The 17720-nt window shown below is 42.2% G+C and overlaps 1 protein-coding gene across 1 annotated transcript in view; it reads left to right on the plus strand.

Annotated features, from left to right (window-relative positions):
- med13a (mediator complex subunit 13a) overlaps positions 1 to 17720 on the plus strand; it is a 95578-nt gene extending 77858 nt beyond the window's left edge. The window contains exons 12-30 of the mRNA XM_028031326.1: positions 321 to 442; positions 664 to 754; positions 2009 to 2220; positions 2329 to 2525; positions 4524 to 5446; positions 5756 to 5923; positions 6616 to 6839; positions 7073 to 7262; positions 7671 to 8058; positions 8483 to 8714; positions 9460 to 9651; positions 10183 to 10406; positions 11444 to 11586; positions 11730 to 11888; positions 13526 to 13714; positions 14423 to 14559; positions 14645 to 14809; positions 15994 to 16094; positions 16621 to 17720. Coding sequence (XP_027887127.1) covers positions 321 to 442; positions 664 to 754; positions 2009 to 2220; positions 2329 to 2525; positions 4524 to 5446; positions 5756 to 5923; positions 6616 to 6839; positions 7073 to 7262; positions 7671 to 8058; positions 8483 to 8714; positions 9460 to 9651; positions 10183 to 10406; positions 11444 to 11586; positions 11730 to 11888; positions 13526 to 13714; positions 14423 to 14559; positions 14645 to 14809; positions 15994 to 16094; positions 16621 to 16753 — 4190 coding nt within the window. The 3' untranslated portion in view covers positions 16754 to 17720. The remainder of the gene's footprint in view (positions 1 to 320; positions 443 to 663; positions 755 to 2008; positions 2221 to 2328; positions 2526 to 4523; positions 5447 to 5755; positions 5924 to 6615; positions 6840 to 7072; positions 7263 to 7670; positions 8059 to 8482; positions 8715 to 9459; positions 9652 to 10182; positions 10407 to 11443; positions 11587 to 11729; positions 11889 to 13525; positions 13715 to 14422; positions 14560 to 14644; positions 14810 to 15993; positions 16095 to 16620) is intronic.

The following is a 17720-nucleotide window of genomic DNA, read 5'->3' on the forward strand; positions in this document are numbered from 1 at the left end:
TTGTTGCATGTGAAAATGGTTGAAAAGTTTAAGAAGTATGAATACTTAAAGATCTACAGTTCAGTGTTCACCAAACAAGCATCCTAAAATATTTTTCTGTTTCATCGCAAGTTTGTCGCACTGTAAGTGTTTAAAAAGTTGAATTAGGAAGATATTCTACTAGCTGTTTAGGCTTTAGGCCTTTCTGACAGAAAGGGACAATTTTTGCTTCACTTGCTTCTCGGACAGCGTTGGCATCCTCACGGGGAACTTGAGGGTCAGGCCGAAAAAATCTTTATTAATAGCGTCACGCCTGCCTGTGTGTCCCTCCTCGTGTCCAGATGCACAACATGCGGCTGCTCACAATCGCATGGCCTCGTCCAGCCTTATGCACGTGACGGACCTGGTGGTTTCCTTCACCGACCTCGACAACCTCTTCAATTCGGACGAGGATGACCTGACGGTGAGTGGAGGCCTCACGCTTCACGCTGAGGCGCGTATCTCGTTACGCAGCACGGTCTGGCAGCACTGTGTGTGTGTTTTCATCATTCTGTGCTCTTCTCTTCATCACTTTCTCTCTGTTAATCTAAACTGTTGTCATGTGTTACACTTGTTCGATTCTACAGGTGTGAGAAATTAAACAGGGCTAAATTTAGAGTTAATATTCTGACTTTTCTGTCGCAGCCTGGTACCAGACGACCCGTGAATGGAACTGATGAGAGATTTGGCAACAAGGAGCCGAAGACATCCTCATTGGACCCTGTATCTTGCATCAGTATGTATTTCCATCCTCTCGTTTGTCTAGACATTTCTCCACCCATCAACACTTTTGTCCATCTGCCCATTCAGACGTTTGTCCATCTTTCCATCCATTTAACATTCTATCAGTTTCCTTGTCAGCACTTATGTCCGATCCATCCATCCATGCTGTTGTCTCTCCATCTGTCCATTGATATGTTTATTCATCTGTCCATTCTTCAATCCATGCTTTTGGCTGTACTCCTCCATCCATCCAGCAATTCATCCACCGGTCCTTTCACTTTTTTCTTAGACCATCCATCCATTCTTAGGCTATTTTTTGGCAGTATTCTGTGTGTGCCATTTTATACCATTACTTCAGCTGTTTTAAAAAAGTTGTATATATTAAAAATTACTGGAAAGAAATTTGACTTTAAAATTTAACACTTTGAAGTTGAGCCTTTGTCTCTTTAAGAAGCTCCTGTTCTTTCGACAGGAGAGAACAGGCTGCTCCATGAATTCAAGAATTCATCACAACAGTGACTTTCCATTAAGCCTTTAACAATGTTTTACCAGAGTTGCACTGAGCAGTAGTTGGTATGTTGAGCTCAGCAGATGCGCAGCGCCACCAGGTGTTTGCTAATTGCTGCTGGCTAGTCTGAAGGAGCAAAGTGGGGGAAACTCAGGGGAAGCTTGGCTGGGGGCTGCACCTTGAAGGCAGAGCTTTGGGATATAGGGAATGCTTTGTGAGAACAAGCGTTCAGGCTCCCCCAAATGGTTGCCGTGGAAGATTCAAGGTCTTCTCAGTCATGCTTAAAACAATCAAACAACATACCAGGTATGTTTTGGATGAGAGAATAACATCATAAAATGATGTGAAGATCATAAAAGTAGATTTTCCATAATACTGCCCCTTTATCAGTGTTTAGATTCAACTGAAATCCATCTTGGACTGATATAGTTTACCTGTGTCACATCCTGCATTGCAGGGTTTTTATTATTATTGTCATATTTACAACAGCAGTGCGATGGCCGCATTTCCCCGCTGAAGAAGACAGCTGACATCAGCAAGTATCTTTGAGAGAATCTTTGATGGCTCGTGTTGGACGAGCCATAAGACACATCCAGACGCTCACAGTTATTATGCTAAATGGGATCTTTGCAGATGTTTGCTTTACAGTTTGAAAGCAGACAATCTACTGTCTGCACATTCCGTGGCATGATCGACATGAAAACTTCAACAACGAGATTCCTTCAAATCGATGGATCCCTGTTCTCTGCCCTCCGCCAGGCTCAGCAGACCTGCACCAGATGTTTCCCACGCCTCCCTCCCTGGAGCAGCACATCATGGGTTTCTCGCCCATGAACATGTGCAACAAGGAGTACAACATCATGGAGCCCAACCCCGGCATGACCTCGCTGGACGGCACGTCCACGCTGGGGGGCCACTTCAAGATCGAGGTGGAGGAGAGCTTCTGCAGCCCTAAGCCATCTGAGATCAAGGTGAGCGCAGGCTGGCAGTTCATGTCTTTGATACAGGCTGAAAGTAAATGTTGAGATATTTTGATTTAAGAAACCAAGCGATTCTTCTCCATTTTTGTTTCTTTATAGGATTATTCATTTGTGTACAAGCCTGAGCTGTGTCAGGCATTTGTAGGCTGCTCCATGTTTGCCCCCCTGAAGACGTTGCCCAGCCAGTGTCTCCCTCCCATTAAACTACCAGAGGACTGCGTCTACAGAACAAGCTGGACCATGGGCAGGGAGATGCTCAGTACTGTTCCTGTGATGGGCTTCCTAAACAAAGACAGGTAAAACCATCACCACCTGTTTTTTTTTCCCTCTACTTGTGCCTGGAGGTGTATATTTATCCTCTGCTCTCTTTCTGTCCGTGCTCACCAACTGTTTTCCCACTGGAGACCACCTTGGCAGCCAGCTCCATTATCCATGCATGACCACTTTTTGGTAGTAGTAGTAGTTAAGAGTCTGGAGAATCACTGGGAGATGGCAACACTCCAATTGAGACGTAACTGAAACCAAAACCATACAGCAAGATCAAATTGATTTAATTTAAAACAGATTATTCCAGTTATTATCACGAGATTTTAGGGCAGCAACTAATGATTACTTTAGTTATCAATTATTCTGATTAATCAGGTTTAAAAAAAATAGGCTCGTCCTGCAGATATATTATTTATCCACTTAAAGTGTCATTGACCACAAAACTACTTGCATGATTTAAAAAGATGAACTACTGTGCTTTCATTCTGTGCACACAAAAGCTTTTAATTAATAGTAATAGTGATTAAATACTTATTATACAAAGTTTTGTGTACACAGAATGAAAGTGTACACAATTAAGTTAATTTTTTTAAATCATGTGAGTGGTTTTATCTTGCCAGTGACACGTTAAGCTTATTTCATACAAAACTGAATAAAATTAATTCAGTTTTTAAGTAAGAATATAAACATTTTATTGGCTAAAATGCAATACCAGCATTCCTTTAGTGTTCACTTGATCATGTCTAGCAAAGGATGCACGTGCAGCGAAAAGCTCAATTCTCATCTCCCTTTCGTGCTCCATTTGGAATCTCTCCCATTGACCTGGATTTCTCCATTAAAATTTCAACCGCGCCACTCAGCGAACCAAAGAACTTGTGAATGACGACATTGATTTTCTGCACCGTTTTAGCCTCCCTGTAGTTTCAGCGATGGCAGCAGAGTGAGCGAAGCCGTTCAGGCCGTGTTGGCCACGCCTCCAAATATTGAACTAACACTTTCGTTCAGCTCGGCACTTCTCTCTTCTGTCTTGAGTAAGTCTGGACACAACTCAACATGTGAGATAAAGATCTTAATATGTAGCACATGTGCTGCAGTCCATGCCACTCTGAATGTACTGTAGCTGGGACTTCTTATTTATGGGCCTGTTCCAAGAAGTGTTCCCTTCCTGCAGCGAGGAACATGGTGTACTCCCCTTCTCTCTATCCTCCTCCCTCTGTGACTCTCCAAGGCTTTGCAGTTAGTTCCCCTTCCAAAATAAACTCTTACCTCAGAGGGACACTTAGCGAGTTGTTCATTGAAGGTTTTTTTTCCTCCTTATGTTTTCCTGCTACCCATTTTTCATTTTCTCTTGTCTGTTTTGGGTGTTTTTGTGCAGTTAAGATAAAAATCCTGAGTGCAGATCACTCAGCGTCGCTTCTGTATTACCCGTTCTCTCTTATGTGCAAGATATTTAAATGTTAAGTGAGAAAAATACAATGGTTGCCTTACAAAAAAAAAAAGTCATCTCGTACACGTCCTGTATAATAAATTCCTGGCACTTGTATATGACAAAATATTTTGAAGTAGGACTGAGAAAATAGACTATTGAGTATAATCTGAGATTTTTTCAGGCTGATTTGTGTCAGAGCAGTCAGAAATCTGATATTTTTGTTAGCAGTGAACACACCAGGTGCTGCCAGGTCCAGCAGTAACACTTTATTGTCAAAGAACACTAATCCTGTTCACTGTTAGTTAAGCATTGAGAATAATGTCAGAAAAATCTGACAGGTGTGCTTTTGAAATGAAATGAAAACTGTATTTGAACAGATATTTCTGCACTTTCTTCAGGCTGCGAGAGATCAAGGCCTTCAAATGTTCAGTAAATTAGCTCCGCTGTATCATTTTATTTTATTTTTTTAACAAAATTCTCAATGTGCCAATTTTGGCCTTGGTTTTTTTAGAATTAAAGTAAAGATATTTTTAGTTTTGGAGAAATATCTTTACCCTTCTTTGTGCTAACTCCTGTCTTTCATTGTGTCTTCTCTCAGTAATATTCCCAGTGTTGGCAGCGCCATGGACCAGGACTACACCCAGACCTACACCCCTCAGACACACACCCCCTTTATGTCCAACAGCGCTCCCCCCAGCAACAGTGGCACCGGTATCTTGCCTTCCCCCGCCACCCCACGGTTCTCAGCCCCCACGCCGCGTACGCCCCGGACGCCGCGCACCCCTCGGGGCCCCTCCAGCGTCCAGGGCTCCCTCAAGTATGAGAACTCGGACCTGTACTCCCCGGCGTCCACCCCTTCCACGTGCCGGCCGCTGAACTCGGTGGAGCCAGCCACGGTCCCCTCTATCCCCGAAGCTCATAGCCTCTACGTCACGCTGATCCTCTCGGAGTCAGTCATGAACCTCTTCAAGGACTGCAACTTCGACAGCTGCTGCATCTGCGTGTGCAACATGAACATCAAAGGCGCCGACGTGGGCGTATACCTGAGCGGCGCCGACGCCGAGGACCAAGACCCCTGCAGCTGCGGCTTCAGCGCCGTGGTGAACAGGCGATACGGGAACGGCTCGGGCCTCTTCCTGGAGGACGAGCTGGACATCATCGGCCGCGGCTCGGACGTCAGCAAGGAGGCGGAGAAGAGCTTCGAGGAGCTGCGGCTCTCGTCGCTGGAAAGGACTGGGGTCGAGAGAGAGGAGCGCGTTCCCGACGAGCTCATCGTGCTCCTGCAGGACCAGTGCACGAACCCGTTTTCGCCCATTTCTGTCATGGAGCATGAGGCAGCGTCGAGGGGGTTGAGCGGCGCGCCGGCGGCCCCCTGCCAACGGGTGGAGGAGAGAGACTACCGGAACGACTGCTATATGGCTCTGGAACACGGCAGGCAGTTCATGGACAACATGTCAGGCGGCAAAGTGGACGAGGCGCTGGTCAAGAGCACCTGCCTTCATCACTGGGCCAAACAAAACGGTGAGTGGGATCATACAGCACAATGTCAGTATATATTCGGAAAGAAATTCTGAGAGAGTACTGAGACATTAATTGACATGAGACCACCTGTCAATCAATCCACTGGGTTTGTCAGCAACTAATCAATAAGCAGTCGCTATTTGCTAAAAAGTCAACACCCCTGACCCGGAGGACCAAACAACCAAGCGGTTTTGCCTTGGTGTCGTGTTAATAAAGCATTTCTTCTGTTGTTCATTAGGATAATGTTCTGTTCAGGGCATTGGGTACTCTTGGTTTCATCAGTCTTTCTTTTGTTCCCATGATCCTCAGCGGTGGACGTGAGTTCTCTGTGCTCTCAGGATGTACTGCGGGTGCTGATGTCGCTCCAGCCTGTTCTCCAGGATGTCATTCAGAAGAAGAGGATGGTGCGGTCGTGGGGGGTTCAAGGTCCCCTCACCTGGCAGCAGTTCCACAAGATGGCTGGACGTGGCTCTTATGGTAAAGTCGGACGTCCGCTTCATTATAGGCATAAAATAAAATGTTGTTTAATATCTTTTAGTTTCAGTCAGAACTGGGCAATAAATCAACTTTTTAGTTTTTGAAGATCTAATTTTGGAAAATTTGCTCCGTTTTTCCCACCAGTTGACAGCTTTGGGATCCATAGTTCACCATCAAGGCCCGTCACCTTGTTTGAAATTGAGATTTATTTTTCACTATCAAGTCATAACGTTATTAGAATACAAGTAATATAAGAATAATGTTGAAATAATAAGAAAAAGTTGTAATATTCGGAGATTGAAGCAGTAGTTTTATGAGAACTTTTACATGAAAAACAAAAAATCAATTACCCAGAATTTTTTCTCATTAAAATGATTTTTTTTCTCTCTTAATTTTGAGACGTTCTTCTGGTAAAGTGCATCCTTATTCTGCTAATATTATGACTACATTCTCGTAATGAAAGAAAACTTCTTGCAGCCTGGCTCTTAATACTCTGACATCCAACTTACAGAAGGAATAATTGAGATAAAAGCCACAACTTGAGAATATTTAACATCAGTATTAATGTCTTTTTTTTTTTTTGGAGGAATTTTAAAGGAAGATTTAAAATTGGACACAAATTTTCTGAGTTTATTTTTAATCCGCATCGCCCGGCCCCTGCTTAAGTGATTTATTCTTTCTCCCATCCACAGGCACAGATGAGTCTCCAGAGCCTCTGCCCATCCCCACCTTCCTGGTGGGCTACGAGTACGACTTCGTGGTGCTCTCTCCGTTCGGTTTGCCGTACTGGGAAAAGCTTCTGCTGGACCCGTACGGCTCCCAGCGGGACATTGGGTACCTGGTGGTTTGCCCCGACAGCGAAGCCATGCTCAGCGGCGCCAAAAGCTTCTTCCGAGACCTCACAGCCGTTTACGAGGTAAAAAAAAAGGGCAGTGTAAAGCATCTGCTGTTAACGGTTAATAGGAGCTTCAAAGTGTTTTTATGGGGATTTTATATGATAGACCAACACAAGGCGGTTGAGAATTAGAAGGGGAATGATGCATGGTTTGTAAAGCTCAGCAAGCTTTCAACCTAAATTCTGGGTAGTAACACTGCTGAAAATAATATTTCATTTCACTTCTGTCTTTCTTTCTTTTATTTCTTCATCAGTCCTGTCGTCTGGGCCAGCACCGGCCGATTTCCAGGAGTTACCCCGACGGGATAGTGGTCGTCGGCGGCAGCGGAACCAAAAGCGTGATGGATCAGCCCGTCAGCGACTGGTTCCATAAGGCTGCCGGCAGCAACAGCGACGCCTTCACCAAACTCAAGCTTTATGCACAAGTGTGCCGACACAACCTTGGTACACGTCGGACATGCTTCCGGGTTTTTGCTCTCGAAACGCGGCCTTTATGATTCCTGTGCATTTAATGCAACATTTATTTTTTTGTTTCTTGTCGATTTCCACCCTCAACACCTCTTGATTTAGTTGTCCAACTCTTATTTTAGAGAGGCCAGGCAGGGAGCTTTAAAAGTGAGATCAGTGTAGGAGGATGTTTCAGTGGACTGAATTAATTTTGTCAGACAGCATGAGATGGAAGCGTTATGCTACCTAGTTGTATATTTACTATGTAAAACCTACTGTACACTTTGCAGTATGTAACTTTTATAAAAAATGTTTCGTTGCATATTTGTTATAATTGGATTTCCTCACTTGGTGCTCTGTTTCATTCCTGAAATTCTAACTGTGTCTTCTTGTCTCTCCCTGTAGCTCCTTACCTCGCTTCACAGACATTAGACAGTTCACTCCTCACACAGCCTAGTGCCTCTTCTTCATCCAATCAGACGTCATCCACTCAACAGTCGAACTCCAGCACAGCCAGCCAGCAAAGTTCCTCCGTTCCCAACAGCAACAGCAGCAGCAGCAACGTTGGCTCTGGAAGCGCCTCAGCATCATCCAACGGCCTCACCGCATCCTCAGGCCAGCCTGGCAGCACCATGCCGTCCGGCAAACCCAACTCTTTCCCGCCTTTCGGAAACATGAACAGCCAGGGTTCCCAGAGCGGACAGCTGGGACAGCAGGCTGGCACCCAGAACGCTGCCACCTCAGGGGACAACTCCAGCAGCCAGGCCCAGGGACCCACAGAGCCTCCTGAAAGGTTCGGCACACAGGGAGTCCGCGCATCCTTAAGAAGCCTGAAAGGGGCAGTATTGGGTGTTTTCCAGCCACATAGTAACCTTTCTTATTACACAATCAAGCAATTATGATACCCTCAGTTAAAAAAAATGCTCAAAACATGACTTAAACGAAATTAGACATTGTAATTTAATGGCTTGAAATTGGGGCTCTGTCTCTTTAAGAAACCCCTGCTCTTTCTGGCACTCCGCCTTCAGTAGGTCATCACATCAGCATTCCATCACTTTATCTACAATTAAGGCCTTAAATGTATTACATTCGTAAAACAAAATGTAAATACATTAAGCACCGGTCTTAAATTTTGTAATCACATCACTATTTAATCTCACGGATTATTTGTATTTTAATACTGAAAGTGAGTTTTTTTTGTTTTTTTTTCCTCTTAGCACTTTGGAGCGGGAGAAAATCGGCGTGCCCACAGATGGGGAGTCCCACGCTGTGACTTACCCTCCCGCCATCATCGTTTACATCGTAGACCCCTTCAGCTACGAGGAGGCCGACGGCGGCTCCGGGCCCGTGCCAACCCACTCCAGCGTGTGGACCCTTGGTTTGCTTCGCTGTTACCTGGAGATGCTTCAGTGTCTGCCTCCACACATTCGCAACTCAATTTCTGTACAGGTGAGGCGACTTGATGAGCAGCTTGCTATCCTGGGCTGAGCATTACATTGGTTTTTAATGGGGCATGCGAGTCATTTTGTTTAGAGTAGAATGATAACGCAATCTCCAACATAAATTCATTAAAAAACACAACACACTTAAATTGAATCGACATTTGTTGAGATGTTTTTACACTTCAGTAAACTTGATTCAGTTTTGGACCAAAATTGCAACATTTGTAATATTTTCAGCTGGTGCAGTTCACTTTCATACTACAATGTCAAACAAACCAAACCCTTTTGAATGACCTGTTCACCTCCTCGACTGTGGCGGCGCTGCACAGGCGAGGAATTTGATCCTCATCATATTCCAAATTCACACCTCCACAAACTAACCAAACTTTCTCGGCAAGCAAATTAGAATTTGATTAAGGCGTACTAAGCAGGGCTCATGTGAACACATCTTTAGATTCAAATATAAACATGTAGTCCGAGTAATATTTGGTTTTATGTCCCTGAGGAAACCAGTTATCTTTTGTAATCAGTAACAAGATCCTGACCTAATTCTTGCTAGATATTTGAGCCCTTGTCTTCCAAAAATGTATATAAACTGGTCATTTTATTAAAGCTGAAACCTTTTTCAGAAGATCGATATCAAGGCTTTCACTGAGCCACACTGACTCTTTTAAAGAATACAAGTTATCTCTAGATTCTACAGATTCTGACCTGTGATGGTAATAAAGTTAACAGTTATTTTTTGTCTTCAGATTGTCCCATGTCAGTATCTACTTCAGCAAGTCAGAGGAGAAGATCGACATATCTACGCACAGCACCTCAAATCTCTAGCCTTCTCCGTCTTCGCTCAGTGCAGACGTCCGCTGCCCACCTCCACCAACGTCAAGTCGCTGACCGGCTTCGGCCCCGGCTTAGCCATCGACAACTCGCTGAAGAGCACAGAGGTAAGCGCGAGATGTAGCCAAGTTGTTGCACTTTAACCCCACAAAGTTACTTATGTTGTAACTTTGTACACATAATTTTTCTTCAGCATTATCCCAGAGGCTAAGGCTTTGTTAGACGGATGTTAATCTATCTGTATTCAGCTCATCTCTGAAAATATAGAATTAGTTTTTTATATCCTTACTAAGATGTTAGTTTATACTGAAGTAAAACCAGAAGAACTTGTAACCTTTGTTCCTCCAGAGTTTGTTCTTTATTATCTGCTTGGCTAGCTCCCTGAAACATTCATAATGGGATTTCTGTTGCCGGTTTAGACAAATGGAGGACCTTAGATCGGGATCTGATTAAGTCAGCTTCCTTCCTTGCAGCAAATTTGACCTTTTCCTTTTACTGCCAAACTTTTAAGCTCCTTTTTTGTACAGCATAGAATAAAGACAGACCAATTGGTCTACTTCAAGTGACCAAAAGCTTATTACACTTAGCGGTGTTACACGACTTCATATATAGAGTGTTTTACTCCCTTATGTTTGCAGAGGCCGGAGTGTTTGCGTCTTTACACGCCGCCGTTCATCTTGGCGCCAGTTAAGGACAAACAGACGGAACTCGGCGAGACGTTTGGTGAAGCATCGCAAAAATACAATGTGATGTTTGTGGGATACTGCCTGTCCCACGACCAGCGGTGGCTTTTGGCCACATGCACAGACATGTACGGCGAACTGTTGGAGACCAGCATCATCAACATAGACGTGCCCAACAGGTAGAACAGAAACCTGTTTCTGGAGGGTTTATTTTTTCCAGTGTTGCCTGTTGAATTAATGTGAATTAGAAATTGGGGCTGAAATGATTAATCATGATGAATTGATTGATTGAAATAGTCTCCAATTGATTAATCATTAACTGTAGTATGCAGACTCAAAAAGAAAATACCACTTGCTGAAAGAGGAACACACTCATATCAGCAATTAAATCAAAACTGTACAGGAAATACATACATTTTGGACTTGAGATGAAAAACCTTAGCCTGTCGCAATAATGAATTCATCGTATAATAAATTAGAAGGAACTCGATAATTTCCATTCTTACGACTAATATTTATCGAAGGGTAATTTTGTTTGCCAAAACATTTTGATCTATTTCATGTTTTTTGTTTTTTTTTTTATATTTAAAATACTTTCCAATTCCAGTGTTAATTGTTCTTTGCGAAATTAAAGTTTATTGGCCTTTGAGAGGGGAATTTTGCATTATTATGCCAATATCAACGTAATTCTTAAAAATCCTCACAAAATAACAATATCGCAATAATGGCTGGGACAATTTATCATCCAGCAAACCTTGTTGTTGGGACAGGCCTAGCCAAAACTCCACAAATAGCATAATAAGCACCTATTGTTAAGCTGTTATTAATTGGTTTACCCAAAAATGAATCAACAGATCAGCGCTGCTTTGTGTTAAGAACTTTTCATGGTGATGTTGTTAGCTGTAGTTGCTTCCTTTGCTACAAATAATGAAGTGTTCACTATAGGAAAGCCATGCTATTGCATTTTAGGCATTAAAATGTTTTTCTTATTTAAAAAATGAATTAAATTATTTGTTCATTTTGATATTTTATTGTATTTCTAATATTGCAATACAAGACTGGTGGATATATGGAAAATCTTCAGAATTTGCCAATGTTCTTATCTGATTAATCAATTAATCATCAGAATATTCAATAGAATAAAGAATAGAATAATTGATAACTGCAATAATTATTTGCTGTGGTAAATCTAACCCAAAGTGTTTGTGTTGCACAGAGCTCGGAGGAAAAAAGGCTCTGTACGTCGACTGGGCCTGCAGAAGCTGTGGGATTGGTGCTTGGGACTAGTGCAGATGACATCTGTTCCCTGGAGAGTGGTGATTGGCCGGTTGGGCAGGATGGGGCACGGAGAGTTAAAAGGTAATAAAAAAAACTTTTTAAGTTAATTTACGTCAACAGAAATTGATCGGTGCGCATCTTTTACAGTGTACAGTTCCAACAAAAAGCAGCACTTCATCACTTGCTCATTAAATCTCTGCATCTCTCCTGTCTCCACATCTCAGACTGGAGCATTTTGTTGAGCAGGAGAAACCTGCAGTCACTCAGCCGACGTCTGAAGGAAATGTGTCGAATGTGTGGAATCTCCTCCTCCGACACTCCCAGCATCCTCAGTGTGTGCTTGGTCGCCATGGAGCCGCAGGGATCCTTCATCATCATGCCAGGTAGAACATGTGCACATCATCGTCTTAAGTGTCGATTATGAATATGACTTTTTCAGTTTGAGTTGCAATGTGCACCTCTTAAACTGGCCGCTTTGAAGGAGCGCACTCTCAGTGCGCGCTTGTGTGCGTGTGGCATGATGGATGGCTTCCACAAATCACAAATATATCCGCCTCCTTGTCCAGAGCAGATTGATAGTGGAGACATTGGTGTACCTTTCTCTCATGAAGCACTGCCCCATCGATCTCGTTTCAGTGATGGAGAGCCAGATCGATGGGTTTATTTTGGGGACTCAAGCTGGGGGAAGTGTCAGTCATCATGCCAGGATTATGTAGAGTTATGCTCAGCGGAGAACATCGCCTGCTTGGAAAGCTCTCAAAGCGAAAGCTTAACCTCTGACAAAAAAACAGAACAGGTGCTACGGCAATGTTGCTACATCATTTGTATGTTGTAAAGAAACATTTTAGTGCTTATTCACTTCTATAGATTTCTTCGGTTTTTGCTGCTTTTACGTTGAAATATTTCAAACCGTAAAAGAGGTTAACCTGTTTGGAGAAATTCTGCAGAATTGAGTGATACATTTATGGTCATGCAACAGTCAGATTTAAGTCTAAACTTTCTGAATAACTTGTGTGCTCTTGAGCTTAAAGTCTCAAGCTGATGGCCAGAAGTTTCCCTTTCATCAAAATCACATCCTGAAGAGGCACAGCAACCCCAAACCATCAAATTACCCACCACCATGTTTTATTGTATCATGTTTCAGTATGGCAATGTCCACATAGCAGATGAATGTGACCCAAATTCTCCTTTTTTGCCTATATGCAACAACCCAATTTACCCCCCCCCCCAATGAAATACGTCCTGCTGTGTGAACGCAGCCTTAGATCCAACAGGAGGCACAATTTCCAAAATGTTTAAATTTTGTTCCACTCGATGTTTTTTTCCCCCAAAAAGTCTTGCATATTGTTGTTGGGTTTTTTTTGTATTTGTGTCCTTTTTGGTCAGTAATGTTGTTTTTATTAGAGCTCTTCCATTGATGTTTTCACATTTTTCTCCAGTCCAGTCTCTCTCCCACTTTTTTTTTCTTTTCTTTTTTTCTTACTGTTGAGTCATGAGCACTGATGCTAGCTCAAGCAAGTGATGCCTGCAGTGCTTTAGATCTTTTATGACCTTCTGGTTCATTCTTGGATCTTTTAATCTTGGAAAGCCCGCTGCTACGTCCATGTTTTCTCCGTTTGTGGATAATGGATCTCACTGTGGTTCTCTGGAGTCTGGAAACCTCAGATATAACTTTGGTACCATTTTCTATTTGTGTATTATTTTTCTTCAACTTCTTCAAGCGTTACTTTTTTAAGTCTCTTAGCCTACTACTTCTGTGCTAGTGATTTATTGATTCTACGACTCAAGAGATCTTTCTTGCCAACAGGAACAACATTTAATTTTCCTTCGTGATCAATAAATTGAATTTGAATTTTAATTATCTTTGTTTAATATTAGCCTTAGCTTGATGTCCAGAAGCTTAAGGGACGTTTGAGGCATTCAGAAACAGGTTAGGCTGTATGAAGGAATTCCTCCTCCTGTGTCCCGTTCCCCATCTCCTCACTGTGTTTGATTGACTCTCTGCCTCTGTTCCTCCCAGACTCCGTCTCCACAGGCTCCGTGTTTCGCCGGAGCACCACCTTGAACATGCAGACGTCGCAGCTCAACACCCCGCAGGACACCTCCTGCACCCACATCCTGGTGTTTCCCACCTCCGCCTCTCTCCAGGTCGCCAGCTCCAATTACACCAACATCGACACCAACATCGACATCCTCAACCCCACCACCGGTCAGTGGCGCTCCCTCATTCGTCTCACTGTCACTGTTTTTTATTTACTTATTTATTTAGTTTCAGTTTAGTTCATTACATTTTGCTACTTCTTATGTTTTTTTATTTTCCTTTCTGCTTGATTCAAATAGTTTTATTTAGTTGTCAGGACAAACCTTTTAGGGTCTTTCACTTTTTTTTCTCTTTGGTTTAGTTTTACTTGCATTTCAGTTCCTTTTTCATAATAAAAAATTGGTCATTAAAAAGAGATGCACTGATTCGATATTAATATCTGCATCGGTCCCGATATTGAAAACAAATTCTAGATTAGGTATTAATATATTTTGTTTGCTTCTATGTTTTTATTCTTACACGTTTGACTAATGTATTCAACCTATTGTTTTTGTCAGTTTCAGTTTCTTTATTGGCTGTTATGCTCTTAATTGCACTGAATGAATAAATTAAACGTCTGGTTTTTTGGGGAGAAGGTTAAACATGTTTGACCAAGCTTGTGAAGCTATTGGTGTGTTTATTAAATAAATTTGTAATTCAGTACATTTATGTCTGTTTTTAAAAAAGGAAACATTTTAGGTCAAGTCTGCACTCTTTTTTTCTGTACTGGATCAATACCGGCAGATACTAAACCTCAGATATATGTATCGATATCAGAAGTGAAAAAAGTGGATCGGTGCGTCCCTAAACGTAACTTGTTTTTCTGCTTGAACGTAGATGGGTCTGATATTGGGATCTTTGACCTGCTGGACCAGGAGAATGAGTTGGACCCAGACATCATTAACATCTCCCCCACCACTTCTCCAGTACACTCCCCCAGCCCTCACTACCACCATGGAGTAGACGGCAGTAAGGTGGGTCGGCACACACGCATCTGTCGCATTTTTTCATGCGACGCATGCTAGCAGAGCTAACGTCCAGCTTTCCCCCATTTTGCAGGGTCAGAGCACAGACCGGATGGAGTCTCATGAAGAGGTTCCCAACCTGCTGCAGCAACCCCTGGCGCTTGGCTACCTTGTCTCCACAGCGAAGGCCGGCCCACTGCCCGACTGGTTCTGGTCAGCTTGTTCGCAGGCTCAGAACCAGTGTCCGCTCTTCCTCAAGGTAGCCCCCACAGACCAGGGCTTATAGTTTGAGTAGCACCTTACACTGCGGTTACTTTAAAAATATAATTACAATCCAGGTAAAAAAAAGCTTATTGAGGTTTTATGTAAATCTGATCGACCTGTATGAGGTGTTCTTGAAATCAGATACGCCCCAGATTAACATCAGAACATAATGTGCTGCTGACATTATTTGTTGGACAGAACCTACTCATTTGTCCCATCGAGCTGCTTCTTCTCAGGCTTTACAGACATGTGAATTTTGGAAAATTAGAAGACCAGTGCAAACTTGATCTGTTCCAGTATTTCAACTCGAAAAGTAAAAATGTATTTATTATATGAGGTTGCAGTAATCTCTTGTTTGTTTAATGCCGTTTTTTGCCACACTTTTTTTCCCCCTCCACTCAACGTTCCACTAATATTCTAAGATACAGAAGTCTGAGAACGGCAAGTGACCTTCTGCCGGGCAAACTGTTACATTCACTATCCACATTTCATATGAAAAAAATATGTTTTTATTGATATTGTGTATTCTGATTTTCTGAGAAACGCAGTTTGTTGTTTTTCTTGTTTGTTTGTTGTTTGTTTTTTGCTGTAGCCAAATTCTGATGTTATAACGCCGTTTGTACTCTATATGACTTTAGAGTACAAACTTTTGAACATGCAGTAATTATTGAAACAAACTACCTTTTCAAATATACCCCAATATATTAAGATGTACATGAATGGAGTAGAGCTTGTGACAAGAGATTTACATATCCCACATTTACTTGAAGTACTTTCAGGCAGATTGATTTTTAATAAAGTAACCTTATTACAAATAATCTGAAATTAAAATAATGACTTACAGCGGTGTGTGAGATTTTCTTTCCAGTATGCAACACTCCATAAAACTGCAAAAGCCTTTGAAAACACTATAAAAGATCTGAGCAGATTGTGAAAAGTAAATTACTAGAGGCGCATTCAGAGCTTTGTGAGCCTTTATTCCAGTTAAGTCCAAGCTTGAGTATTTGCACAGTGATTTGCCAGGGATATTTATTGCCTCTGGAATTGGCTACACATTCACCATGGCTATCCCGCTGCAGTGAAAATATCAATAATTATTATGATGAGATGAAATAAAAGGTTAAATCGTTTGATGGCTTGCATGTGACACCGGCTCTCTCCTTGTTCTCCCTCTCTCAGGCCTCTTTGCACCTACATGTGTCTACTGTGCAATCAGACGAACTGCTGCATAGCAAGCACTCCCACCCCCTCGACTCCAATCAGACCTCAGACGTACTCAGGTAAACAACTCCACTCCACTCTCCACCTGGATTCAAGAGCACAGATTACTATTGCTGCCCTCCTGGCTTTTGGCAAGCCCAGTTTCCATTTATAGAGTGAATTTCCTGTGAAACCTCACACATTTCCTGCAAAGTTTGAATAACTGCTTGTTGGTTTCTAACAGGGATGGGCTGTCAGTCGAATTTTTGGTTTTTGATTATTTAATTTTTGGAAAATCTGTATTTTTTTGTTTGTTTTGTTTAACCAATGCACTCCTCAAGTGTCCATAGTTCAGAGTGATGACAGAATGTCCAGGATCGGCATCAAAAATTTTATCTTGAAAAGCCAAAATTTTGATTTGTCGATAAAATCGATTTATCACTTAGCCCGAGGAAAATCGGATCTGGTATGGAGCAAAAAAAATCTGAGATTTTATTTTTAAGCCACATCACCCAGACCTACAGTAGTTGCTACATAGATTTTCAGAGCTACCTTTTAAATTGAATGAAAACACAACTGAGAGTTTGTGTGTGTGTGTTGGAGCAGATTTGTGCTGGAGCAGTACAACGCTCTCTCCTGGCTGACGTGCGACCCAGCAACGCAGGACCGAAGATCATGTCTGCCTATTCACTTTGTGGTGCTCAACCAGATGTACAACTTCATCATGACCATGTTGTAACCAGCAGCCTGTTACTGACGGAGACGCATTTCAGAGAGGGAGCAAAGCAACCGGTCGCATCGTGCGAGGACGACACCGGGAGTACAGAGCTGGATCCTGTACCCAGATGGAGTCCCTGCTTCCGACCCCCTGTGGCTGCTACAGGCCCACAGAGTCGACATGTTGGCAACAAGGGAGTAAAGGAGAGCGGAGGGATGGGATGAGCTCGAAGCTGAGTCCCGATAAATGAACGTGAGAGAAATGACAGATTTCTTGTCATGGTAATGTAGCATGGCAGCAGAGTCACTGGCCAGTCCGTATTAGAGAGTTTATCTGTAAAGTTATTGGAAGAAAAGGGACATATTTGATCTAGGAAAAACTCAACAAAATGGATCTCTGGTTTTAATACGAGAAATTCCTTTTTAAGGCTTTAGATGAAATAGTATCCAAATGAAAAATGCCTGCATCTATCTTATTTATTGTAAGTTTTTAAATGTATAAATTGTCATATTTCTTACCTTTTATATATTAAAAATGAAGGTTTATATCAGCCTTCCTGCTTTAAAGCAATTGGTCTCAGACATGTAATCGTCTTAATAAAAGAAACCGGAAAAAAAGGAAAAACCCCCATAAAAATAAAATAAAAGTCCCAGTAGGTTGCTTTTAGAGTATTATTTTTTTATAAAGGAGGCAGAATATTTGTATTGTCACAATGTACAGAAGAATTAGAGTGGAGAATTATGTTTCATGCCTTTGAGCATGAAGGACTTGCAGCAAAGCTGTAGCTACAGAGGACTTGTACAGCAATGAACTTCACTGTGTTCAAATAAAGAGGTACATTGTTGTATATAATATTTTATACCACACATTTAGACACAAAAACCAAACTGCAATATATAAATATATATATATAAATAATTATATATGAACCACACGCCAGCTGTTGGTGGTGTGGCTTCTGTTTTAGGAATAAAGTGTGTCAACTTAT

This window comes from Xiphophorus couchianus, chromosome 11 (genome assembly GCF_001444195.1).
Source record: "Xiphophorus couchianus chromosome 11, X_couchianus-1.0, whole genome shotgun sequence".
In the NCBI taxonomy this organism is placed as follows: Eukaryota; Metazoa; Chordata; class Actinopteri; order Cyprinodontiformes; family Poeciliidae; genus Xiphophorus; species Xiphophorus couchianus.